Here is a 27,462-nt window from a genome sequence, read left to right on the forward strand (position 1 = left end):
AGTCTTTTTCTGATAGTTGAGTCATGAACATTCACATTAGCCAAGGTGAGAGTGGCCTGCAGATCCTTGGATGTTACTCTGGGGCTCTTTGTGACTTCCTTGATGATTTTCCAGTTTGTTCTTGGAGAGATTTTGGTAGGACAACTGCTCCTGGGTAAAGTGACTGTGGTCTTGAACTTTCTCCATCTGTCTGACAGTGGATTGGTGGAGCCCCAAATCCTTAGAAATGGTTTTGTAACCCTTTCTAGACTGATTGGTTGTGGCATGACGTGTTTCCACACACCTGTATGGTGAAGACGAAACTCACAAAGCTTCTGATCTTTATATAGGGTGGGGCCTCCCAAACTCATCCCTGAAGATCTAACTAACTTTTTAAACACCTGATTCTAATTATCCCCTTAATTGAGCTAATAAAACCAGGGATTCACTTACTTTTTCACATACCCTGAATCTTACTCATTGTTTGTCTAATTCATACATCATTTTGTTTCAAAACATGGAATTGCTTAATATAAACCCTATTGGATATTTAAGAAAAGACTGGTTTTGATTCAAGAATATATTATATATATATATATATATATATATATATATATATATATATCAATATATATAAGATATATATATATATTCTATAGATATTATATATATATATATGTCCTACATATAAACACGGATTATTTCCTTAAAGTCTACACCCCTTTTGTTGCCTTATAGCTTGGACTTAAAATGCTTTTTTTTTTTTTTTCATTTATCTACACATCCTACCCCACAACTTCTAAGTGAAAAAAATATTCTAGAAATTTGTAGAAAATTAATTAAATAAAAACGGACAATAGCTTGGTTGGATAAGTGTCCACCCCTCTTGTAATAGCAATCCTAAATCAGCTCAGGTGTAACCAGTCACCTTCAAAATCACACACCAAGTTAAGTGGCCTCCACCTGTGTTAAATTGTAGTGATTCACATGATTTCAGGATAAATTCAGCAGTTCCTCTGCTAGGTAGTGTATTTCAAAGCAAAGACGCACCAAGGCGCTTTCAAAAGAACTCTGGGACAAAGTTGTTGAAAGGCACTGATCAGGGGATGGGTTTAAAAAAATATCAAAGGCCTTGAGTATCCCTTGGATCATGGTCAAGATGAATAGTAAGTGGAAGGTGTATGGCACCACCAAGACCCTGCCTAGATCAGGCCGTCCTTCCAAACTGGATGACTGAGCAAGAAGGAGACTAATCAGAGAGGCTACCAAAAAGGCAAATGGCAACTTTGCAATAGCTACAGGCTTTTATGGCCAAGACTGGTCAAAGTGTGCATGTGACAACAATACCCCAAGCACTCCACAAATCTGGCCTGTATGGTAGGGTGGCAAGAAGGAAGCCATTACTCAAGAAACCCACCTTGAATCCTGCTTGAAGTATGCAAAAAAACACTCAGGAGATTCTTAGCCATGTGATAAAAAGTTCTGTGGTCTGATGAAACTAAAATGGAACTTTCTGGCCTCAATGCAAAGCGTGTTTGGCGCAAACCCAACACAGTGCATCACCCAAAGAACACCATCCCTACTGTGAAGTATGGTGGTGGAAAATGAATGGAGCAAAGTACAACGAAGTCCTTGAGGAAAACCTGCTGCCCTCTGCAAGAAAGCTGAAACTGGGATGGAAGTTCACCTTTCAGAATGACAAGGACCCAAAGCACACAGCCAAAGCTACACTGGAGCAGCTAAGGAACAAAAAGGTAAATATCCTTGAGTGGCCCAGTCAGAGTCCCGACCTAAATCCAATCGAAAATTTGTGGCATGACTTGAAGATTGCTATCCATCAATGCTCCCCCAAGAACTTGACAGAGTTTGAACAGTTTTGTAAAGAAGAATGGTCAAATATTGTCAAATCTAGCTGTGCAAAGTTGGTAACATTGAATGGGGTATGAATGCAATTCAAGCCCACAAAATCAAGGAGCATCTCTATAATTAACGGTAAAGTAGTAGATAAAAGGTTCTATATTAATGATGAGGCAATACCAACAGTGTCTGAGAAGCCAGTGAAAAGTCTTGGAAGGTGGTACGACGGGGATCTAAAGGACACAGTTCGTGTGGGAGAAGTTAGACAACAAGCAGTGGAAGGATTGAAGAGCACAGACAGCAGTGCTTTACTGGGCAAACAAACTCTAGTGCTTTCAATTTGGTCTACTGGTGCCCACTGCTGTGTACGAGGTTTCCTTGACAACAGTTGAGAAGCAGGAAGCTTTAATCCGTTCCTACATCAGGAAATGGTTGGGAGCTCCACGCTGCCTCAGCAGAGTGGTACTTTATGGTAAAGGAATACTGCAACTACCAGTCTCAGCTCTAACTGAGGAGTTTAAATGTGCCAAGGACCGACTGGAAATGACATTAGTAGATTCACGCGACATATGCGTAAGGTAAGCAACACTTGTGCTGAAAACTGGAAGTGGGTGGCAAAGAAAGCTGTGGACGTTGCAAAGGCTGCCCTTCGAATCGGTGATATTATGGGGCAAGTTCAGCATGGAAGAGGGGGTCTTGGTCTCAGTTCAGCTCCTCCTATATGGTACAAGGCAACCCCAGCTCAACGGAGGAAGCTGGTAGTCAACGAGGTGCAAAAGCAGGAGAGGATGAGGTGTGTAAAGGCCGTTTCCCAGGCCAAGCAGGGAGGATGGATGAGATGGGAAAGTGTGGAACAACGCAAGATCGACTGGCAAGACCTATGGACAATGGAAGACAGCAGGATCAGTTTCCGTATCAGGTCAACATGATGTTCTCCCATAACCACAGAACCTAAACCTTTGGGTGGGTGAGGATCCCTCATGTCCTTTGTGTTCACCACCGGCAACATTAAGGCACAGTTTGACAGGATGTAAGGTGGGTCTTAGCTAAGGGCAGTTTACTTGGCACGATGACCAGGTGCTGCGATGTTTGGCCTTAGCACTGGAAGACAAGCACAACCTGACCAATAAGTTGCCACCAGTTCCATCAAAGCATTACACACAAAAGACAATACAACCACCACGAAAAGGTGTTAAAATCAAGCTGTAATTGCTGCCAAAGGTGCTTCCACCAAGTATTAACTCAGGGGGGTGGAGACTTATCCAATTATGATATTTCAGTTTTATATTTTTAATATATAATTTTTTTCTCAATAAAAACTTTTTTCCCCTTAACAGTGTGGAGTATGGTGTGTAGATAAGTGGAAAAAAATCCTCATTTAAATGCATGAAACTCTGAGGCACTGACACAACAAAATGTGAAAAAAGTTCAAGGGGGTGTAGACTTTCTATAGTCAGTGTGTGTGTGGCACACACTATATATAGTGGCAGAATAGGGGGAGGAGTAGAGAAAAATGTAGTCCAGGAGGGGTTAAAGGACTACATCTCCCAGAACACCACGGGAAGGAGCCAGGATATGGTACAACTTGCTCCAAAAGTTAATGAATGTCGCCTGCCACCTTTTGCGTGTTGTGAAAAAAAATAGTTTTTTTGATCGGTAAATGGCTTAGCCGTTCATTTACAGTAAGATCCTGAAATGAAAAGTATAGTTTAGAACTCCATGTGGGAGTTAAGTTTTTTTTTTTTTTTCATTTCTGTAAATAAAATACATAAATAAATTTCACAAAAAATAACAAAAATAATGGAGCGGGAAGACCTGCTAAAAACAGTGTTGCAGTCAAATGCTGCACAACAGGAAGAGAAACGAAGGCCGTGAGAGAGCAACCAGCGATGGAGGCAAGAGCTGGGGTTGCCCGCAGAGGAACCCGAGTTGCCCGTCGAGGAGCCAGAGCTGGTGTTGGCAAGAGTGAAGTGGCCGACACCACAGCGAGAGTTACCTTTACCGGAGAAAGAAGTGCAACCTTAGGAACAAGAGTCAAGAAGCGCTGTTGGCGGCTACACAGAAAGGGGAGGAGGTGAGGAGCCCACCTCCGCCACAGCCCTGACCACCACCAGATTGTTTAAATAGAATACCAGATTGTTTAAATTAGCGACGCACTACTAGAAACTAACGGAGCGGAAATGAATAAGCTGAATTTGGCGGTTAGAGCCAGAACAAAATGTAGGTTCAAATAGAATGAGCTGAGATCAATGCACGTCGTTTGTTAACACAATGAAGATATGAGGGCAAAAAGAAACAACTTCCTTTGATAATTAGTGTTTGATTAAGAAAGCGAATCGGCTCAAAATATGTTTAAAGGGACATCACGTGATCAAAAATAAAACCTGTGTGCGCTTAGGCTACACTTTTTCAAACTGTGTCACGTTTCATACTGAAAACTCATCATGATTCTTTGATCTGTATTTTTGTTCACACTTTCTGTGGTTGTGTTTGATACCTATGTTTAAAATATTTCATTAAATCAATTAGACTTGGGTGTTGCATTTCTTTTGTGCATCAATATATATATATATATATATATATATATATATATATATATATATATATAGCTCAAAGAGCCAGCTGCCCAACATTTTTGTACATATCTTTCTCAAGGGAGCCTGTGTTTGAATCAAAACATTGGAGGTATTTATAGGTGTTTGACGGCATGACAACTACTTGTTATTGTTTATATTCAAATCCATGATTTATTCCTACAAGATGTAATGGTGTTCTATATGTGACATCACTTTTACTTATATCTTTAAATCTATATTAATTCTAATTAACATTATTTTATATAAACTTATATTTATGTTATCATGCAATGCTGGCTCTGAGGATCAGCCTTGATATGGTCTCCCCAGCGCATCAGCATGCACAACTTTTGAATTAATTTTGTTTATTTAATTATTTTTAACTTTTATATATTTTATTGTAATTAATTAGTTCATTCTTTTCTGTTGAGTCCTGCTGGCATAATTGTGTTCAGTCTATTTATCCATTTACTTTATTTTATTCTTCTATATGTTGCATTATCTAATTTTACTTGTTCTAGTACTGCAAACTTTACATCATTTATGTCATGTCCTTGACTGGTGAAGTGCTGTACTATTGGTTCATTCATTTTTTTATTTCTAATTAATGAAAGGTGGGTCTGAATTATTTTATATAAAGTTGTTCCAGTCTCTCCAACATATTTTATTTCATCACATTTTTCACAGGCTATTCAAAGACAGTCATTTGTTAAAGAATGAAGAAAAAAAACACTGAACAGTACAATTGCTCTGAAGATAAAACTTTACACCTAGATAGATAATATGACAAATATCACATACACACACACACACACACACATATAAACATTTTTTAAATATCACATTTTTAAACCAAAAAAAAAACCCTTTTTGTATCTGAAAAAATAACTAATGTGGTGCTTATTCAATTTCCAACGAACACTCCCTTTAATTTCAGAAATTTGTGCGATATCTATTTTTTTCACGTTCTACCAATTTCCTGTGACAGCGATGTAGGGCCAGAAAGTGATACATCATCAGAATGTGGTGTGCATACCAAAACATGATCCGTGCAAGGTCAGAAAATGGTACGCTGTCAAAAAGATGTATGTTTGTGGTTCAAGTTTTTTTTAATGCATGTGCCAGTTTATGTACCAGTTCTTTGTTTCATTTTTCAATATATAAACTGATAGCGGTATAGCCTACTGTACAATGTCAAGAAAGATAGATAACTGAAGTATGCATGCTTTAAATACATACATTTCAGAACCATTAGCTGTGTTCATAAGTTGCTACAGACAATAACATTATGTTAAAACAATATGCGGATTTAATAGTTTCACATTTTTACATGTGTGTTCGCTCATTTAAACAGATGGATAGAAAATATAATAATTGTATTAAATGAGGTGTATATGCATGCTGTATTCCCTTGTGATCTGTTCCCTTGTATGCCTATCTCCAATACTGCTCAGTTTTCATTGTGATCTTAGTATACCCCTGTAACTTTAATGCATACAATGAATTAAGCAAATTATCAGTTCAATTAAGGGTCTAGTTAAGTAATTGAGAGTTCAGTTGGAATGAAAACCAGCAGCCACAGGGGGTCTCCAGGACTGAGTTTGAGAAGCCCTGCTCTAATTAAAGGTGCATTGATTCGGAAATGCTGTGATTGACAACTGCACAAATCGCTACGAACAAGTGTAGATCACCCACAAAACCATACATGTTTACAATTTTAGATAACCCAACGCGTTGCTCATCAGTTAAAGTCACACAAATTTGCTGAATTGTGAAAAGAAAATTATATTAAAAATAACTTTAAGGGCCAAACTCATGTACACCGTACCCCGTTCAAATGGGCGTTTCCTTGTTAGCTGAGCTAAAATCATTTGCGCATGCCCAGGGCAGCCAAGCGCAGTACACGCAGTTTTAACGCGTAATGCAAAATAACACCACAATGGTATGAAACTTGCTCTTGATTTGGTTACGTATCGATATGGTTATACGTGTACGACATCGGTAACAACTCCAGGTACTGCGATACTGTTCCGTAACAATACAGTTGTAAAAATGCAAGTGAGAACAGGGCTATATACATTTAAAATAAACTGAGCATCATAAGTGCACGGTAGCGATCTCGGTTAACGCAGGCTGGCGCATCACACAGGGCGAGGCAATCCACACACAGGCGGAGGGCGGGCGCGAACCCGGACCTCTCGCACTAAAGCATAGAGCTGGTACAGCTGAACAAGAGTCAGCTCCTTTGCAAGTGTGTGTGACCTACCAGCCCTGCTGCTGCCTTCCCCCGAGCCCCCTATAGTATGCATTAATTAATTAATTAATTAATTAACGGACACCTCATTATTTCGGACAACTGTCAGCCTCCAGTTTTACCCAATACCACCCACCAGCTCACCATGTGTCGCGGTTGAGCCTCCTATAAATTTGGTAGCGGTAGTTAACTGGTATTTTTTATCTATTTATTAAATATACTCCCACCAATTTCTTGGTATACAGATAAAATCAAATATTGCATTTGTTTTTAAAGATACCAGTTTTAAAAACTCCAGTCCACATTTGTAAATGTAATTAGCATAACTGCACCTACAAGCCGCGAACAAGCGTAGCTCAGTAACCGGATAAAACAAGCGATTGGCTGTTTTTTTCCCTGCTATTACTTTCAGGTTGCTAGGCAGCCATCTTGCAACCTCTTTGCTTCTCCCTTCCTTCCGTCTGAGAGTGACTCAGTCCCTTTTCTCCAACGGAGATGGGAGCCCGAAAGGATACGAAAGGATACGAAAGGGAGGAGGGAGGAGGGAGAGTGAGGCGGAAAGAGTCGATGTTCAGCAATTCCCCCCCTCTTCAAAATGGCTGCCGTGTCTGCTGCCAGTGCTACTCAGATTAGAGAGTGACTCCGATTCACCCTTCCTTATTCCTTCTCACTTTCAACGCAGCCTCCGATACTTTGAAAATAAGTCTCATTTGCATTTATTCACCTCCCCCATCTCCTCCTTCTCCTCCTGCCTTCATCGTCCGTCGGGCTTCTTTTTTTTCAAAACAACCAGCTTCCAACACTCCTAATCAATCAACAATTTCCAATGGTTTGAATACACTTTTTAATGAACAATGTGTGAAAACTGTGCCGAGCTGGTGGAGGTTTTAAATGAAAGTAAGTAAACCATTAACATTTTAACGTTTTCAAGCCATATTTTTGTGCTGCTTCGTTTTTATTTATAATTTTTTTAATGTTCACTTTTTTTTTGCAGTTTCTATCTTTACCACTAGTACTGTGACTACTAGGCCTAAAAAGGTGGAATTTATAAATATTCCATGTACCGTATCACGAGAGGCCTAGATTTAATTTAGGACAAACAGCTGGGAGATAAAATATTGACTTCTGAAATCACCAATTTATGTTTTGGCGGAACATTTTAAGCCACTGACAAAAGTTACATGGGAACGCCAATATCAGCTTGCCATAAATTAAAAGTTTGTTATTTTCTGTTTTCATTTTAATGTCTTTAGTATTATTCAAACTTTGTTCAGTGGTTTATGAAATGCATGTTTCTATCGATTTAATTAAAGTCTGCAGAAACACAAAGACGTGCAGATGTATTTTTATTAATTCAAATGTAAGCAACGTAAATATCTGCCCATTCAGGTGAACAAGCAGTCAGTCAGTCGACTACGGCATCAGTCTGCAACGTTTTGTGTTATATTATTAGTAAACCGCAATGCTTACAGTGCTGCTTAAAATCTGTTTTAATAAATTGTGCAAGAACCACCACCGGTGCAATATACAGTACTACTTGATTGCTTTTTTAAATTACTATTTTTATTTCGTCGTTCAAGGCCCGTTTTTGTCATTTGCATTTCATATTTTTCTTTCGGAATTACAGAAAGCTACATCACTTTTTAAACGTGTTTTTGTGCAAAAAATACAATTCGGTTGAACTAGTGAGTTTTCTGTTCTGGTCCGATCAATTCTGACAGCAGGCCCTGGATATGCAACATGTCAAACTGAAGTGGGGAGACCAAGCTAGCTGTTCTGGACCTGAGCTGCACAAACAGGTTTAGTGTTTTTGGTTAGATTATTAGGGGTGGATTGTTCAGTAATTTAGCAAATGACTTGACAACGTATTCAGACATCTATACATTATGTACAGTGTGGAGAATTCCATGTTCAGTTTACCATGAGATGCAGGCTATGTACATACAGTATTGTGAACAGTGTGCTTTTGAATAATATGTTTTTCAAGCTGACTTGGTGAGAGAAGGGGCAGCCATCTTATTGTTATTTATTACATGACTTTACAATACAAAGATCACTCACTTACTACATGTAATTATTATTATTTTATTTTAATAATGTAACATTTAAAAATAGATAGTCAGTGTGGATATTAACAGCAAACTTATATTTTATTGATACATATACATTTTAAATCACTTTATAACAGAATTGGTGCTATTTATGATAGGTAAAAGTTTATAAAACTTTGACCTTTTTCAAACCTTTTTTGTATTTAGTTTTTTAAATTAAATATATTACTTTAAACAGGTAGTAACTAGGTGAGTAAAAATGTTAAATCATTTGACTAATTATTTTTCTAAAATAGCTCCTAAGGTTATTTTTATATGATACTAGATGGAAACTTATCTTTAAAAACTGTGATTCATGGCTGATTGTTTGTATTTTGTATTTCTATGGGGACAGATAGACACTGGTTTTCTGTTGCGATTTAGTACTGTATGTTGCTATTTCTAGTAATGGAGGAAGACTCCCTTTAATAGTTAAAATTAAGGTAATTCATCATCAGGCGCAACAAGTTTATTTCCAGTACACATGGGGTCAAGTAGGGTCTTATTTACTGAGATAAACCACATGGCTAGTTGCTTGTAGCAAATGGGGGCAAAATAAATTCGTGAAAGTTTTAGCCAAGAGTAGAGTTTGTAGTTGACCATGAGAGCCTAAACCTGAAGTTCTTACTAATGGAACAGCATCAATTTAGGAAGTGCAAGTTTGATTGATACACTGTCACTATAGAACCTTTAAAAAACAGAACCTCTGCATTGCAACATATTAAGTATTCTAATTATACAGAATGCCATTTTAGATTTTATGATCATTGATCAGTTACACAGACTTTCTAATTGAAACAAAATGTTAACTTTTTGTTGACATAAATATGCAGTATTTTCAATTAGTTTTGAAGTATGTGGCACTTGCAAGGAAGTAGGGGGCACCAGCGTCATCGTGGTGCATTGCAGTGAGGGGGGGGGGGGGGTGCGATCAGGGTGTCCACACTCCCACTGGAGAATTTTGAAAGGGGTAAAAATTGTGTATTCTGGCACATTTTTTAATTGTTTAAACATGTGCTAGAGTAGTAGTAGTCTGCTTGTATTGTCTGGCAATGTACTCCATCAGTGCAATGAAGGAGTCCCCAGCAATACAAGACTGGCTGAAAAAATAACGATTTGCTAAGAAAAATCGATTCAGTAATGCAAAATATTCTCTTTCACTCAAGCAAAGTCTGCATTCTAAAGAAGTACACAGATAGCTGAACAATGGAAGAATACAGTAAACATCCATATATAATTGTAGCAGGACAGCTGTGTGATGACATACCCAGACCAGGAAGTTGACTGACACTGGACTGCGAGTTGAAACGCAGGTGCACGTTTTTATTATAAATAAAAGGTATGAACCAAAACAGTTATGCACCACAAATAGTCAAGACAAAATCTCTCACCCAAGTCTTGCACTGTCAGAGTGAGTTTTTAAGTCTAAACAGAGGAGCGTTTGCGTCTCTCCATGTGGCGCCAAAACCCTCTTTCTCCCCACCCCCCAAAATGGATTCTAGCTCCCTCTTATATCTTATGTGGCTGTTCCCACTTAGCATAGTTATCTAATTTGGGAACAGCCACATTTTCACATGTATTTGGCAGGAATAGGAATGAACCATATCCCTGCCAACCACCACCACCAATATACAAGCAGGGCTCTCTTCTTCCCTGCCACATACACCTGCCCCCTGCCCTTGTGCACAGCACACATGGCTCCAATGGTGACCTCCATTCGTGGAAACAAATCCCCGGGCGATGCGGAACCGGGCAGGTGTGGACCCTTGGGTGGGGTGACGACAGCAGTGGCTGGACCCATGCCGGTCGCCGGACGCCTGGTTTTTGCCCCGCTCCCCTCCACAGCATCTGCAGTGGTGGCAGGTTGCCCTCTGGTTGTGGGCGGGAGCAGTGGGTAATCTTCCTCTGGTGGTGCAGGCGGGTGGTGCTGGACGCTCTGGCTTTGTCTTTCAGAGATTATCCTATCTATTTCATTTACTGTCTTTTGATACTGAAGCTATTCATAAATAAGCTATTCATAAATTCCTCAATTTAGTTGCATAATATTATTCTCGTTGCATACTGTAATGGGTAACTTGACGATTATTATTTATTTAGCTGATGCCTTTATCCAAGGTGACCCATCTGTTTTTCAATTATTGATTATTAATTTTGCTTCAGTCTCAAATAACACTATTTAAAAACATGGTAATATTTGTAATGTCGGATTTATAGAACACACTGGGAATTAAGGCTTAAGTTATTTGAATGTGAATAGAATTTAAAAAAAAAAGCTTTATACTGTATAGAGAGCAAATAGCTGAAGCTGTTTCTGAACAAAATAAGTCAATACTATAGTAAAAGAAAAAACATTCTAGTTTTAATAATGCAACTAAAAATGGAGAACCCTATTCCGACCTTACAAAAGATTCCAGTACCGATTGGTGTCAAAGGTATATTGCAAGACAGTATAACAAAAGAAGCAGTTTAAAAGTAAATAAATAATAATTTGGTAATTTAATGAAAAGTATGGACATTTAAAACAAATTGCGGTACAGACTTATCAACCCATTTTAATTGAAGACAAATGTCAGAAATATCAGTTTGTTTTTTCATGATGTGCATGGTTTATGTCAAGATTTTTAAATGTACTTAAGTAAAACTAATGCATTTGTTAGTGTGTATAACGTACCACATATTTAAAAAAATGAACCTTAATAAAACAACTCTTCTTCATAAAGATAAACTTGAACAGATGTTACAGTGCCTATTGGTACCAAGTATTAAGTCTGACCCAGATTTATTTTCAAAGTTTGGCATGCTTTCTCTCAACTCTCTTCCTCATATCTCTCTCTCCCATTTGTTTTCTGCTGTCAGCTGACAAGGGATCAGCTGATATCCCATTATGCCTTTCTTATTAAGGGAGACAGTTTCTATATATGATATAACACCACAATATCTCATAACAAAATAATGTTTTTTTTTTTTGGGGGGGGTGTAGGGGGTACAATAATATCAGAAAATAATCTGAATATTTTGAGATAAAAGTAGCCGACGCAAATATCGTTTGAAAACCCCGAATGCAGTTAAGTTTTGAACCTCAATAAAATGGTCTGGCTTTCCCCATTGGATCTTACACTTCTTCAAATTGCCTTGTTTCTGAAGTACTTTAGGGCTTGGTACTGTATTAGTACTCTTGTTGAAAGGACTAACATTGGCTTTACATTTGATTGCTGGTAAATTAGTTCTAAGAATTTAAACTCGCATGGGAAATAAATTGCGTAACTTTGTTTTGAAAGTTTGATAACCTTTCCTTCTTTGGCTTTAAAAAACAAAACTATCTGGAAATAATTTAGAATCCCATGCTAGTGCTGGTTACCAGCATTTGTTGATGCTGTATTGCTACAGTATTATAAAATGTTAAACGAAATGGAAAATATTTGAGGATATTCTTAATGTTATAGTATTTATTTATTTTTAAAACAGATCAAAGAGAAGTGTTTTTAGGTTATGAAGTCTTGTGACAAATATTGTGCTGTCCGAATGCAGCAAGTTTTATTCGTTTTGCCATTGACTCTCATGAGGACTCGAAATCTGTAAGTTCTTCAACATACGGGACTCTACCTACTCTTGATACAGACCACAGCGTAAAGGCTCCCACTGAAAACCTAAAGCACAGCAGCCTGTCACCTAATGAGTGATTCAGTTGAAGTTAGACTTGAAGAATAAATAAATTAAATTAAAATCCAGGGTTTAAAAAAAAAAAAAAAAAAAAAAAAAGTAAAAGACCAAATCACATGCTGTTACTAATTAAGTGCAAATGTAGACAACTTTCTCCTTCACCTAGTACTGTGTAAAACCCTCAACTCTCATGGATTTTGTTCACACTAGTATCTTCTTATTCACTTGTTGCTCCCTGTAGTTGATTGTACCTGCTGTATATGTACAGTATGTAATCTGATGTTGATATAAACGTGCATTTCTTCATTCTCGTAAAGATTGGTTGGTAGGATTCTTCATATAGAGGAAAGCATAGTTTTAATCCTTTGTTCCCAATACTCCACCAAGACAACTACATACTCTTGCCTGCTGAATAGCGCCGTGTTAAATGATACTCATTGAATATTCAATTAGAAATGTAATCAAAGGCTGTTAAGAATATTCAGTATGTGCTTATTTACATTCCCATCTCATTGTTGTTCACGGACCCCCCCTATTAAAACGCATGAGTTTTGTTTCTTAATAGGGTGAAGCCCTTTTATTAGGGGTCTATTCCTAAAAATTCACAAAAAAAAAACATTTTTTACAGTAGCTTCTTGGAAACGGTGCCCTTTTTTTCAGAAAACACTGGGGAACTTTATAAAGTACTTCAGAAATCATACAAAGTTTGCTTTTTTAACACAATTTTTTTTTAAGTATTTATTAGTATGTATTCTGCTTAGACATACATGTATAAAAACATGTTATTTACAGCATTTTTCTTTGTCTTACCACTAAATAAGTTTCTCTGAATCAGGCTGTATATATATTAGTATTCATAGATGGCTCAAAATGACACACATTGCTTCCAGTTCGGAAGGGGTAGGGCTGCCCATATTTGTTGGTAAAACATGAAGTTGTCACTCTGCTTTAGAGAACAGGAATTTGGCTTTTACCAAGTGCTAACTGCCCAGGATTTTGCAAGGTTTTACAGTTCACACTTTCTTTTTATTTGTTGTTTTTTTTGCATGCTCTGTTAATGTGATTAGGTGCTTTCTAATGTGTTAGCTACAAAACCACTTGCATCGCTCTTGCTTCTTCACCTGGAGCTACAGTAGTGTTAAATGTGTTTAATGATCAACAATTCAAACTGTTAATCCATAAGCACTGTGTGAATCATTTGAGGATACAAATGCTCCATTAATAAGAAAATGAAAGACCAGAAGGCTAGATGGGATGTCTTTCAGAGGGTGTGGGTTTGTTTACATTGGACAACACAAATTTGCGAAGTTTCAGCAGGTGTAGCCTAGTATGGTTGACAGGATCAGCGATCTATATCCCAGTCCTGAAAAACCACATCATCCACATCAAGGAGGTGATTGACATGTACAGGTTTTAGGTAATGTATCTGTGAATACCATGTTCGTCCTGTTTGAGTACACATTTTCCTCCTGCCATGCTGTAGGACAAATTCCTTAGAAACAAGTGAATATTTGCCCTGTAGTGTAATTCTGATGTCTTCTCTGTCCTTGGTGCAATAGCACACGTGATCATTGTAGAGAGACATAAAAACATGCCATATACCTGCAATGAAGTGTTAATGTCAATATCTTATTTTCTGTGGCCTAGCCTTTGGATAACATACTGTATAAATTATACAGACAGCACCTTTTTACAGTTTTCGTTTTAACAGTATGACTGTGTCTGCAAGAACAAGCTATAAAAATGGCCTCTATCTTAACTTAACAACATAGCTGATCCATGGGTTCATGCAGGGCTTCCAATTCAGAAGTCCCCCCCCTGCGAACATGGTAGCTTATGAAGCCAAACTGAACCTCTGCCATGTGGTTTTATAGGGCTATTCTTGTGATTTGCAGACATACTTGCGCACAGACATTGGCAGGTTCCCTTTAAGCTATTGATTATTATAGGATGATAGAACATTTGTTAAGCAAGCCTATTGACGCTTGTCATTTCACTGTTTTAATTGTGTAACTGTTAGTCTGTCAAAAAAACTAATTAAAATCCAATGGATGGATCAGGCAAAGTTTCATTTTTGTTAAGTACTGTTACAGCTTTCAGTCTCATTCCCAGGCATGTGACTAAACACTAAATTTCAGCAGAATATAGTCTGCTGGCATTTTATGTTCTGTGGCTTTGAATTGCTTCTTCTAGTTTTGATTTGAAAAACAACCCTTAAAGGTATTATTTTTCACTGTTACATCTATTGCATTCAGATACATTCATCACATGGTTTAATTTATTTTCCTTCGCAAGGTTGGTGAAGCTTGTAGAAATGAGTAATCCTCCAACTTTCATTGCCACTTTGGGTTTTTGCTAATTTTTTAATTCTTTTTTTGCAGTATCGGATGCAGATAGCAGTGATGGCTTGCAGCTAAAAAAGGATCATGCTCTTAGGATATTTAGTTACATTAATTCTTGGACCCAAAGGTACATTTATCATTTTACTATTCTGAAGTTTGTTTATTTGTATCACTTGCACTTTTTTTTTTTTTTTTTTTTTTACTTCTGTACATATCAGTAGTTCAGACACATGGTCTAAGTATCAACTCAAGACTGTAATATTGTTGTCATTTAAATCCTTAAAATAGGGCCATTTCTGGTGGTTTGTATAATTTCTTACAAAACAAATACACCAGAGAGACTCACTCCCATGCACTGTTTATTTAGTGTTTATAAATTTGGTTACAGTTTAAACAGAGACTGTTGAAATCATTTGCAAGTCCCATTACTGTTCTTGAGGGATCGAAATAAGACTCTCCCATTCCAGGTTTTACTACAAGCTTGATTAGCCACAGTGTGTAACAGGCTCAGGTGTGTTCTAGTAAACTCTCCAAGGAAACAAGTGGAACTACTGGTATGTGAGGCTCTGCTTAATTATACACAGTACAGTAGAATTATGTATAGCAAATATAGCTCCGTTCAGGTAAATTGTTAATATTCAAGTATTTTGTTGTATTGGTGTATGCTAACTACAGTTTCCTTTTAGATGAATTACAGCATAGTGTAAATTGTTACAAGTCCAAGAACATCATTGTTTTTTCTCTTTGTTTTCTTTCTGTAGTTTCTAAATACATGTGATTTTGTTTACAGGCAGTGTCTGTGTTGCTTCAAGGAATACAAGCATCTAGAAGTCTTTAACCAGGTGGTTTATGCACTCATAAACTTGGTAGTCGCTCAAGTTCAAGCTCTTCAGGACCAGCTTTATAAATCTTGCACTAATGATACTGATTCCGATTGGGCAGACGTGACTCAGCAGAGCGATGAACCTGTTAATGTGGAAAGAGATTCCAATGAAGAAGATGGGGAGAGTGAAGGACAAAACACAACAGAGAGCAAGCCGGACAGCTCAGCGGCTTGTGGGAGAACGGAGGATGTTTCAGCAAAGAGCCCTGATCCCTTTAGCGCTTGGAATACAGAGGAGAAAGAAAAGCTGCTGTTATGTGTGGCAAAGATCTTTCAGATCCAGTTTCCTTTATATACTGCGTACAAACATAACACTCATCCTACAATAGAGGTAGGCTGTACTGCACTTCACGTTGAACATGCTTGCATCAAATAACATTCTTTCAATGAAAGTTATTAATTTAAGTGTAATTAACATTTTGTTGCTCTGTGTGCTATGAATGGTGGATAAATGTGGCTGGTGATTGACTAACCTTTTGTAACACTTAAGGAAGAATTGCTTTGTAATCGTTCAAGTAAACAGTATATTTGTTAGGATTGTTTTTTTTTTAATTGCCATTTTGTACTGTTGTGGCTTCTTTATTATTTTTATATAACTTACCCAATGAAAGAGAGAACTTATGTTTGAAGCAGTGACTTAATATTCAACCACTTTGCTAGTTTGTGGTGCTAGGACAGCGGTCCTCAAAGTAATTTTGGCACGGGCATAAATTGATCTATTTGGCTGTTTGTGGGCACGCTGACTATTGCATAGGATCTTATCTTACACACTGCCTTCTCGTTATATATATATATATCTCGCAAGAAGGCACTCTAAGGCCAAGTCTCAAGTAGTAATTGTGCGTGCTGCACCTATTTTTAAACTAATTTACATAAAATACGCAATGCAAATGTTTTTTAAATGGCATGTTTACACAGATAACCATGAATAAACAAAAATAAGAGAGTAGATAATGTCTCGCTTTGTTACAATTTGAAAAATTTGTCGACACCTCTCTGTTTTAAAGATCGCTCATCTCCAGTACAATTATTACGAGAAAGTGGATTCTTAACTAAATCGACTATGGTGTTTCCATTGTCTGGTGAAATAAAAAAAAAAAAAAATAGAAATAAAAAATTAAATTCTACATACTGAAATGTACTCTTTTTCTCAATAACAGTTGGCGAAATTCAGTGCTTACCCGGCATATTAACACCCAGCCTCAGCTCACGCATGACTGGTCAGCTGTCGAATCTTTCACTTTCCATTTGGATTTGGCTACTCGCTCGCCTTCAGTTTTCATGCAAATACCGTGAACGGCCTCTGCTTGCTTTTGGTCGGACAGCTGCATAAAACTTGGCAGATATTTGACTCTCCTATTGGTTGAGCTTACAGTTAGTGCCTGCACTTGAAACAGACACAGTTTATGTCCCACCTAGCTAACTTATGATTGGGCTACCGCAAATACAATGCAGCTACTCCAGTTGGTTGATCGTATCGCAAAAGCCATTCAGGAAAAAAAAAAAAATGTCGAGTACGTACAAGCACGTCATAAGCGAGCAGCGCTGTCAACAGATTACTGCTGGGCTTTTGTTGGAAAAGCGTGTTTTAAAGCTTTCTTTATTTTCCCACGCTACGACCTGCCAGAAATGTGTTCACGACCCATAATTTAAGAACAGTTGCCGTGGGCAAAATGTGCTAGGAGGTGGGAGGTTGGTTGCCCATTTTAAGGGGACTGCCAAGACTTGCACAACATTCAGTGGTAGGAAAGTAAAACAACACTGCAGGGTTTGCACCGGTGATGTTTTGCTTAATAAAATATTTTTGAAGGGAGGATAATTCAAGGATTTATGGACACTAAATATACCACTACTTTTGAGTTGACTTGCTCATTAAATAATTCACATATTTGATGGAACAATGATCTATACAAGAATATCAAGTATTTAGTAAACAAGACGTACAGTTGTCAACCAATGTCCAACTGGCTCCATTGGAATCTCCTTTGACAATTCACTGTCTCAAAGGCTTTTTGGTTTACTGATTTGTTTGCTACAGTAAAACCCTGTCTAATCCAGCCCCTCTGCATAGCAGCATTCTGTATAATTTAGCGTAATTTTTGGGTCCCAACCAAATCCCGATTGAAGTTAATGGTGTCGTACCCGCTACAATCCAGAACCTGTATTCTGGAGTCCGGTATGATTTAAGTCTGTTCTGCCTAAAATTGTAAATCTGACCGGCACCAGGTCATGTGATTTATTTATTTATTTTACTTTTTAATTATTTTTCTAAGTTAAAAAACTAGTATAACAAAAGCAAGATGATGCATATATGCTGTATTCACACGTCCGCACAACAAGCTATCTCTTGAAAGAAAATTTGTGCTTATCAAATATATAGTGTGTATATATAGTGATGCCAAAGTTTAGTTGAGAGAGGGTCACACAGGGTTTTATAGTTTAGCTGTAAAAAATATTCCAAAATGTTAATATCGGATTTGCCATTCTAGTGTTCCAAAATAAACCTGTAAACAATTTTTAAAAAAAGCTGTTTTGCAGGGGAATAGCTTAAAGTACATAGAAGTAATAAATAGGGCTGTGTTCGAAGGTTCGATCGCTAGCCAGGGATTCGAAGATTGTTTTAAACCTTTTGAAGGTTCGTCTGACTCCATTGACGCAGTTTTTTTTTCTTTCTTTCCTGTTAACAGAAACTGTTTGACAATATATGAATACTATAAATCATACATTATATGTCACTCGCATGCAAAATTTGAATCTTGTGATTTGTATAATTCATATTACGTATACAAAAGTTGTTGTATTAAAATTCACTACCGAATCGTTATACATAGCAACTATATGGTGCCACCGCCATATATGGAGCAGGGTATAATATCCAAAGCACTGGGGCGGTACAGTTTTATAGTGCTTCAGTAAAATATGTACTGAATATCTAGTGTACAAGACCATGTAAGATAAGTGTTATGGTAGAATATGTTTGAAACATACAAAATATACGCTAACACTAATAATTTTAATTTAAAAAAATGAGCACCGTCCGCCCCTTCTCCGCTCCAACTCGTGTTATCCAGAAGCAAACCTTTAATTTCTTCATTCTCCATCTCGACAGCAAAGCATTGTATAGTGTAAGCTGTCTTTAAAGAAATGTCTCACTGCTGTTCGGGATTTTTTTGTTAAATGCACAGACGACCAAATAAAAAGTTGAATGTAAACTGTGCAAGCGACTCATCCTGGAGGTCACTTGACAAGTGTAAGTTCAGTTATTATTATTATTATTATTATTATTATTATTATTATTATTGCTTGGAACGGTGACTGTTAAAGCTTTGTTTTGCTTAAGTCTGCTGCAGTTGTGCAATGCAAGCTTACTATATGTATTGCAAACATCTTCAATTAGGTGTAAATAAACATGCATTTTTATTTAAATTATAAAACAATGTTACTGTTCTATATGATGTATTTAAACTACATGTGAATGTTTTATTCCATTTACATGGATTACACGTGAAATAGGATTTTCAGTGAAATAAACAAGTAGATACAGTGACGTCACCAGTAAATTATGCAAATGAGTACCATCGAAGGTTCGAACCTTCGAAGGTCAAAATGTACCCTTCGTTGCAGCCCCACTAATAAAACAATTCTCGTAAATCTTATATGAAATGTTTTGCCATCACTTTGTAGATCTCACATTTGCCTATGTAAAAGAGACACATTTCTCCAGAGAAAAACTGAAACATTCTAAATGTTTGCCATCTATTCTCTAAAAACATTGGCTCAGATTTGAAGATCAATCGCAGCTTTTCCTATGACCAGCAGTAGAGCATTGAAATGTCTGCAATGACTGTTTGATAAATTATTCTTCTCCTAACAGCTTCAAATAAATTTACCATTAAAAATCAAAATGACTTTTACCATAATACAGTATCTGCATTTTTCACATATGAAAATCTGAAATCAATTAAATTATAGCAATATATATATTGGGTACGATTTGCCACAATAATTTAACAGCATGTACCTTAATTAAACAGATTCACAACTCGTTCAAATGGTTGTTTATCTTTGGAGAAAATGTGTAACAAATTTACAATTTTTACAAATTGCATAGTTAAGAGGCAGTGTGGTCCACTGGTTAAAGTCCAGGGCTTGTAACCAGAAGGTCACTGGTTCAAATCCCACCGCTACTACTGACTGATTCACTGTGTGACCCTGAACAAATCACTTAACCTCCTTGTGCTCCATCCTGCAGAAGAGAAGTTTAATCACTGTCCTATTGTAAGTGACTGCATGTAATGCACAGTTCACAGCCTACCTCTGTAAAGCACTTTGTGATGGTGGTCCACTGAAAGGCTCTATATACAAATAAAGATAATGGTAATAATACAGACCAAAGGATACAATTCTAGAACTATTTTATGCTTTTAAATGTAAAGAAACTTTTTCTTCTTTTTTTTTTGCAGAACAAATCATCATATGACAAATAGGCAAATTAAATGAATACCCACTTTCTAGTTAATAGTGCGGACACATTAATAAACCTGTATGAGGTCATATGATAAATGCATAGTTTGCATGATGTATCTGTAACATTTGGATTGTTTATATCCTGTTTATATCTTTTGCTTAAAGTCATGGCACCCTATTTTGAAGCAAATGTAATAGCATGTTTTCAGAGAGAAGTGGTTTAGAACTAGCACTCAAACCAGTAATTTAACAATTCTTTCCTGCAAGTTGTTTATGGTTTGCCTAAAAGTGTAAAAAATGTCAAGTTACTTCGTAGAAATACAGCTAAAACCAAGTGGTCTTATTTTTTATTTCAGGATATTTCAGCTCAAGAAAGCAATATACTAGGATCGTTTTGTGACATGAATGTAAGTGCATTTTATTGTATATGTAGGTCACATTGCTGATCCAATAGTAATAATTATGGCGTATAGTAACAGTACTTGGTGATCTAGGAATGTGTACACTGATTACACCTCAATTACTCTTGCTGTTTACTTGACAAACTATTTGTAAAATAATACCTTTTTAAATAAATATATTCTAATGTATTCATTCCAGTTTTTCTGTTTTCTAAGTTGGTTCAAACTGATAGAAAGATGGGGAGTCTTTTTTCATCTCTTGTTTACTGTTTTGAATAATACATCTCTGCACTGATTTACAATTCTTTCTCCTCTTATTTTACCAGGATGTAGAAGTACCTTTGCACTTGCTTCGTTATGTTTGCCTCTTTTGTGGCAAGCATGGCCTTTCACTCATGAAGGATTGCTTTGAATCGGGAACCCCTGAAACACTGCCATTTCCAATAGCACATGCTTTTATAACTGTTGTATCAAATGTGAGTAACTTCATCTTCATTTTATAGTTCTTTGTCGAAAATCTACTCCATTTAGAAGATTTTCAAAACAATACACTACAGTGTTCTACAAACACTTAATGAACTGGTTTGGTGTGTTTTCTTTAACAGATCAGAATATGGTTGCATATACCTGCTGTTATGCAGCATATAATACCCTTCCGGACCTATGTAATAAGGTAAGATGTCTACAAGTAACTATTGGTGGGTGATATTTGTGTATGATACAGTATATTGGTATTAATGTTTGTGTGTGCTGCTGTATGAAGAACAATGTACAGGGAATTGATGAACTTGAATATTTGTTCATTTTAAGCATTTAGTTTTTTTGATTCCTACTACCTGAAATCATGCCCTTCTGCCCAGTAAAAGAAAATGACATGGGTGCAGAGGAGGACAAATTGCTTTAGTTGTTCCAGCAGCTGTGGGAGCCCCTCTAATACAGCACCTTTAGGCTTAACAGCAGAGAGGAGAACTATGTGCTTTGACAGATTTTCTATTCTTATTCCAGGTATTTATGTAAACTGTCGGATCAGGAATTAAGGCAGAGTGCAGCCCGCAACATGGCAGATTTAATGTGGAGTACAGTTAAGGAGCCCTTGGACACCGCTTTGTGTTTTGACAAAGAGAGCCTTGATCTTGCTTTCAAATACTTCATGTCTCCCACTCTAACAATGCGGTTGGCTGGTCTGAGCCAAATAACTGTAAGTATTTTCAAAATTAATTTAATTTGTAGGAAATTATAATATAAAGTACAGTGAAAAAGTTTCCATATTTAAAGCGTAGGTTTTTCTTGTACAATTTGAGCTTGGTGATGGTTGAAACGTTTAAGTTTTTAGTAGTACTAAACAGAAACCAAGTTTTATAAAATTTGATTTATGTCTTTAATGCGAAAGGATTAGAACAGAGGAGACACCACTGTCTGCTTTTAGAAATATGTTGGTGCACACTCAGTGCTTTACTAACACCTGAGACAAGAACAGAAGTAGGTTTAGTAAAGTTTGAAGTCAGAAGTATTGTCCATCTAATCTTTGATTGTAAAAAAAGAAATCCTAGCTTGAAGTAAGAAGTTTCATGGGTTTGAATTCTTTCTCAGTAAGACAGTAAATCACTGCATTGTAAATTGCTGTATTTCAGTACTTGTGGGAAAATCAATATGAAATGTCTTATTTAAATAGTGAATAAAGAAAGTCAACATTGTAGTGGTGTCTTAATGTACATGTTGTTTATTTAGCAGTCAATTTTATCGAAAGAAACTTAATATTAAAAATATAAAAATAAGTTACATTTTTTAAAACTATTTCTTATAAGGAGGAAAAAGAAACTGGAAAAAGAAGGATAAATAGAGAAATGGCAGATGAAAAGATAGCAGACATACAAACAAATGAAGAATTATAAACATTTAAAATACACAACTAACAAACAATAAAATAACACAGGACAGCCCCAAAACAGCAGGTGTCCTTTCCCGATGTCCTTACACGCTGCTGCTCATACTGGCAAGGAAGATGAATCCTAACACTCCAATAAAGTTATTTTAATACACATAACTTCCTTTTCTTGTGTAATATAGCTGTTTCCTTTCTTTACAGTATTTTCATATTTCTTTCAGAATCAACTACACACCTTCAACGATGTATGTAATAATGAATCGCTAGTGTCGGACACCGAAACGTAAGTTTTATAATAACAGAAATGAATTGTTAGGGTATTATAGTAAAAAAAATTAAATTAGTGATTTATTGGAGAACTACTGTTTCTCTGTTTACTGTTCTACATTTTATAGTAAACTGTTCCAAGGAATATTTCTATTCTTCCTTTCCGATTTTTCTTTTTTTTTTGTAGAAGTGTGTTCATACTATACATTTGTATTTATTGCAAACTGATTTACGTTATAGATCAATTGCAAAGGAGCTTGCAGATTGGCTAATCAATAACAATGTTGTTGAGCATATCTTTGGACCAAATTTGCACATTGAGGTAAGTGTCTGCATATTGGTATTTTCCAATTAAAATAAACTGTTCTGTGGCCTCAATTGTTTTAACCTCCACATTTCAGAAACAGTTAATGATACAGTGCATACTTCATACAGTGTATACCACTTTGCAATTGCAACTCGTGTTTAAAAAAATGCTGTTTTTTCAGATCATTAAACAGTGCCAAGTTATCCTGAATTTTCTCGCTGCTGAAGGGAGGCTTAGCACTCAACACGTAGACTGCATTTGGGCAGCAGCTCAGGTAATTATCAGACTGAAGCAAAATACTCCATAATATGTGATATGTATTTTCGTAGTGACAGTTGCTCTGGAATTAAAGTTCAGTGGATCACAGTTGGTGCAGAGCTTTTTGTAAGTTAAAAATAGTAGAAATGACTGTCTGCTATGAACTCAAATGCACAAATAAGATATTCCTGTAGAGAATGAACAACTGTTGAGAAATAAACTTATTTGTATATGCAACTAAAGTTTGCAGTTACTATAATTCTTGTTTTTCCAGTTGAAACACTGTAGTCGATACATCCACGATTTATTTCCGTCGTTGATCAAGAACTTGGACCCTGTGCCACTTCGTCACCTTCTTAATCTTGTATCGGCACTTCACCCTAGTGCACATACTGAGCAGGTACTTGCTTGTTCCTTACATTTGAAAATGGTGCAGAGAGTCAAAATAAGTAATACTATCTTGCAATTAATAATTAACATTTTCTGACAGAAAGACAGTGGGATATGATCAATCATTTGGTTTGGACAAATGAATCAATCTTGATAATGTTCTGTTTTCTTTTTTAATAATAAAGATGTTTGTATTCATAATCTTTGGAAATATTTGGAGCAACAGCTCCATTCGTTTGTATCTTACTTGGTTAAGACAGTAGTGCAATACTTCCAAAGTACTTCTGTTGGCAATTTAGTGATCTTGGTTGTCACCTAACTTGATTTAATGCAGATCTTTTCAGAGATAATTTCATTTTGGCTGTGTTCACAGACCTTGTATTTGGCTTCAATGCTTATTAAAGCCCTTTGGAACAATGCGCTGGCTGCCAAGGCTCAGCTGTCCAAGCAGAGCTCTTTTGCTTCTCTGCTGAATACAAACCTCCCCATGGGAAATAAAAAAGGTTAGTAGAATTCCAAGTGTGCGTCCAGAAATTAAGTTTTTTGTTTCGAAATGTGTATTCCATTCACTGGGTAAGTTTAGACAATCGCCCAGAGAGAGCTGTAAATTCCTTTGTGTGGTATCCCTTTTGTGTATCCCTTTTGCGATCACATGAAGGCATCATAGGCAGTTAAAGTGTTATTAAAAAGTAGCTTTAGGTATGGGATATTTTTTACCAGTTTTAACTTGGTTCTGAAAAGTAATTATTTAAAAAAAAAATGAAGACATTATAACTGTGGATCCTAGGAATCAATTTGCTGTGGAATAATGTGGAAAAAAAGTGGATGATCTTGGTTGTTTATAACCAAATCAATACACTTATCATAGGTAATCATCAACACAGGCAATTTTGCTTAAATTCAGTAAACCTACTTACCAATAAAACCTACCTACCTACCAATAAAACTGCTTCTGGTGAGCGAGACACACTCACGTCACATTCATGCTGAAACGTAGCTGCAGTTTACGTAGCTGCAGTTTACTTCAGTGCATTTTTACTACTCAACAGGCTGTGTAAAGATGCTGCAAACGATAAATAAAAATGACCCCTAAAGATTGGGTCAGATTTGGCAATAGCCATCCAGGTGACAAAGACTAACTCGAGATAAACTAATATAAATACTATTTTTTGGAAGTTTATTATTAGTATATAGACGTATTTGTAATGTTTCAAATTAAAATGAAAAGTTTGTTTATATTATTTATTGATTGGCACTCTGAGCTTGTAACTTCTTTCGAATTTGAAAGTGTACCAGTAAATACTTCCTCTAAAAACTAAGTAATCTGGGGGGAGGGGGGGTGGGTGCACTCAATTTTAGCCTTTTATTTTAGTTGCGGAATAACACAGATGTGTGTATTTTATTTACTTTTTTAAATTGGAGGATTTGGTTTTTTGTTATTGCGGAAAACTGTGATCCCTGATTATAACTTGAGACTCGGAGTGCAGAGCGAGTCATGGAAGCGTGGTTTGAATCCGGCTTGCACCAGTTTGCTAGCCTTGGCTGGGGGCCCACAGGGATTGCTGCATTGGCCCTTGTGCTCCAGCAGGGTTCAAAGGGATTATCGGCTGGGGGCAGTTTGTCTTATCCTATTTTGGTAACTACTACTTTTTTGGATGAATAAACGATAATTGGTCCTTCTTTATTGCTTACTGGGTTGCAGTAATATAAATTTGAGATGAAATTTAAATTGTGAAGAGGCGTTCAGTTTAAAAACTGAGCTATTGCCTCTATTCCCAGTATTTTAATTTGTAAAGAATATATCCACTTTTACTTCTGCTACTCCAGAATAGCTCTTAAATAGAAAGTAAGTCTTGCACATGTTTTTCTGCAGGTGCAAGCAGTCTGGAATTAGCATCTGGCTCTATTTCTCACTTTCTCTGTCTTTATTTAGGCTCTCCTGCTGCTAGCCCTGAGAGCAGTGATAACAGTGACACCCATCACAGCGGAGGCAGTGACATTGAAATGGATGAGCCGATCATGAACCGGGCAAAACGTGTGCAGCAGAGGCTTTCCGACACAGAGGTATGATGCTGGTATTCAAAGTAATGCTCAAATGGCTTAACACGCCAGTATAGAAATTCTTTGTTTTCTATGTACCCTTATGAACGTTATGAAAACCAGAACATTTGTGAGTATTCCTGAAACTAAAGCGTTGTAAATGTGTGCTTGACACAGACTTCTAGAAACCGTAGGTTGTAAGACAGTGGTGGAAAACTTGTGTAAAAACAGATCAGGAAGTGTGGAGTGTAAAAATGCTTAATTTATAAGTATTTTGGCCTAGTTACAGATATGTTGTAAATATCTTAGCAGCAGTTGGTTGAATTTATTGTGTACTGTTAGAATATCAATCAACAAAATGATGTCAGGGGTATTGTGATTTTAATTTTGCAGGAAATAAAAACAGATTATAAAACTGAAGTAGGCATTCTGTTCAACTAGCTTTGGAATAAGAATTAATTGTTAATGAATTGTTACATGTACTTTTGGAGCACGTTTTTGTAAAATGTGGTGAAATAAACAAAAAGACAAGTCTAAGTACTTGTCAAAAGTGTAACAACTTAGAGTACACTAGTGACACATCAAGTATTCATGTCTAGACAGCATGGCGACATCAAGACATACATGGTTTCTCAAAAGGAAAAGTAAAGGAAATTCTGAGAGAATAAATTATATATATATATATATATAATATATATATATATATATATATATATATATATATATATATATATATATATATATATATATATAGAGATGAGAGAGTGTGTGTATATATATATATATATATATATATATATATATATATATATATATATATATGAGAGAGAGAGAGAGAGAGAGAGAGATATATGTATGTATGTTGTAGTCAAAAGTTTACATACCCCATTGGTAATTTGTAAATTTTAGAAATCTCTTGAAATCATATCATTTTAGGAAAAATCTTTTGTAGCAAAAGTTTTGCTTTTGTGAATTAGGAACAAGTTACAATAAATAGATGTCTGCAATGATTTATTTCAGCAGTTTCTTTTGCAAAACTCTAAAAATGCTAATTCAGAGGTATTCATACCCTTTGATGCAATGATAGTATTAGCTACAAAGTGCTAAAAATCTCAATATGATAATGCAGAACCTAATTCAAGAAAAATCTAGAAAATGCACCCCCAGCACCCCTATTTCCAGCGCCCCCGCCTGCTGTCATACTGCTCACTAGTGCTAATATCTCAAGCCGTTTAAGCTAGAAACTTCAGTTTTTTGTGGCTTAAGATGGCTGCCAAATTGGAGCCATGTAACTGTTTTTGATTTCCGGATGACAATGGCTAGCTTCATACTTTCGAGGTCAAGATCGTGAGAATTTAAATGAAAACTGAAACCTTTCCCGACCCCTTCTTTTTTTATTTATTTATTTTTAAAAAAATTTTGCAACGTTGCTGCCGCAGTGTCAAAGCTTTGATATAGGGTCTTTGACGTGCTTTGACATAGGGTCTTTATAGTTGGTACCAAGTTGTATACTGTGATTCTCTCAATACAGCCTCATTGCTGGTGGTGCTCAGTGAGCATTTACTGTATTAGTACAATATTGTTTTTAACCTCTGGATATATCTGTGACGCAGTCTTTTTGTAAAAATGTTTATAAACCATTTCATCTTCTACTACTGGGTATGCTTTGTTTTTGTTCACTAAAACTCACGTTTCTAGTTGTTTTTTTCTTTTCAGGTTTTACCATAAGCAAGCTAATTTTTGTCTATAGATTAATTTAAATTTTTTCCATTTACTGAATCAATACAATTTTGTTTACATACATAT

The 27,462-nt window shown here is 36.4% G+C and overlaps 1 protein-coding gene across 1 annotated transcript in view; it reads left to right on the plus strand.

Annotated features, from left to right (window-relative positions):
• The first annotated feature begins 7,244 nt into the window (after positions 1–7,244).
• The window catches only part of LOC121316430 (ubiquitin carboxyl-terminal hydrolase 34-like), a 78,725-nt gene continuing 58,507 nt past the window's right edge, over positions 7,245–27,462 (plus strand). The window contains exons 1-13 of the mRNA XM_041251500.1: positions 7,245–7,563; positions 14,798–14,885; positions 15,549–15,972; positions 20,465–20,515; positions 20,836–20,985; positions 21,115–21,182; positions 21,515–21,707; positions 22,616–22,677; positions 22,902–22,983; positions 23,150–23,242; positions 23,501–23,626; positions 23,990–24,119; positions 25,550–25,680. Coding sequence (XP_041107434.1) covers positions 7,521–7,563; positions 14,798–14,885; positions 15,549–15,972; positions 20,465–20,515; positions 20,836–20,985; positions 21,115–21,182; positions 21,515–21,707; positions 22,616–22,677; positions 22,902–22,983; positions 23,150–23,242; positions 23,501–23,626; positions 23,990–24,119; positions 25,550–25,680 — 1,641 coding nt within the window. The 5' untranslated portion in view covers positions 7,245–7,520. The remainder of the gene's footprint in view (positions 7,564–14,797; positions 14,886–15,548; positions 15,973–20,464; positions 20,516–20,835; positions 20,986–21,114; positions 21,183–21,514; positions 21,708–22,615; positions 22,678–22,901; positions 22,984–23,149; positions 23,243–23,500; positions 23,627–23,989; positions 24,120–25,549; positions 25,681–27,462) is intronic.

This window comes from Polyodon spathula, chromosome 5, assembly GCF_017654505.1.
Source record: "Polyodon spathula isolate WHYD16114869_AA chromosome 5, ASM1765450v1, whole genome shotgun sequence".
NCBI lineage: Eukaryota > Metazoa > Chordata > Actinopteri > Acipenseriformes > Polyodontidae > Polyodon > Polyodon spathula.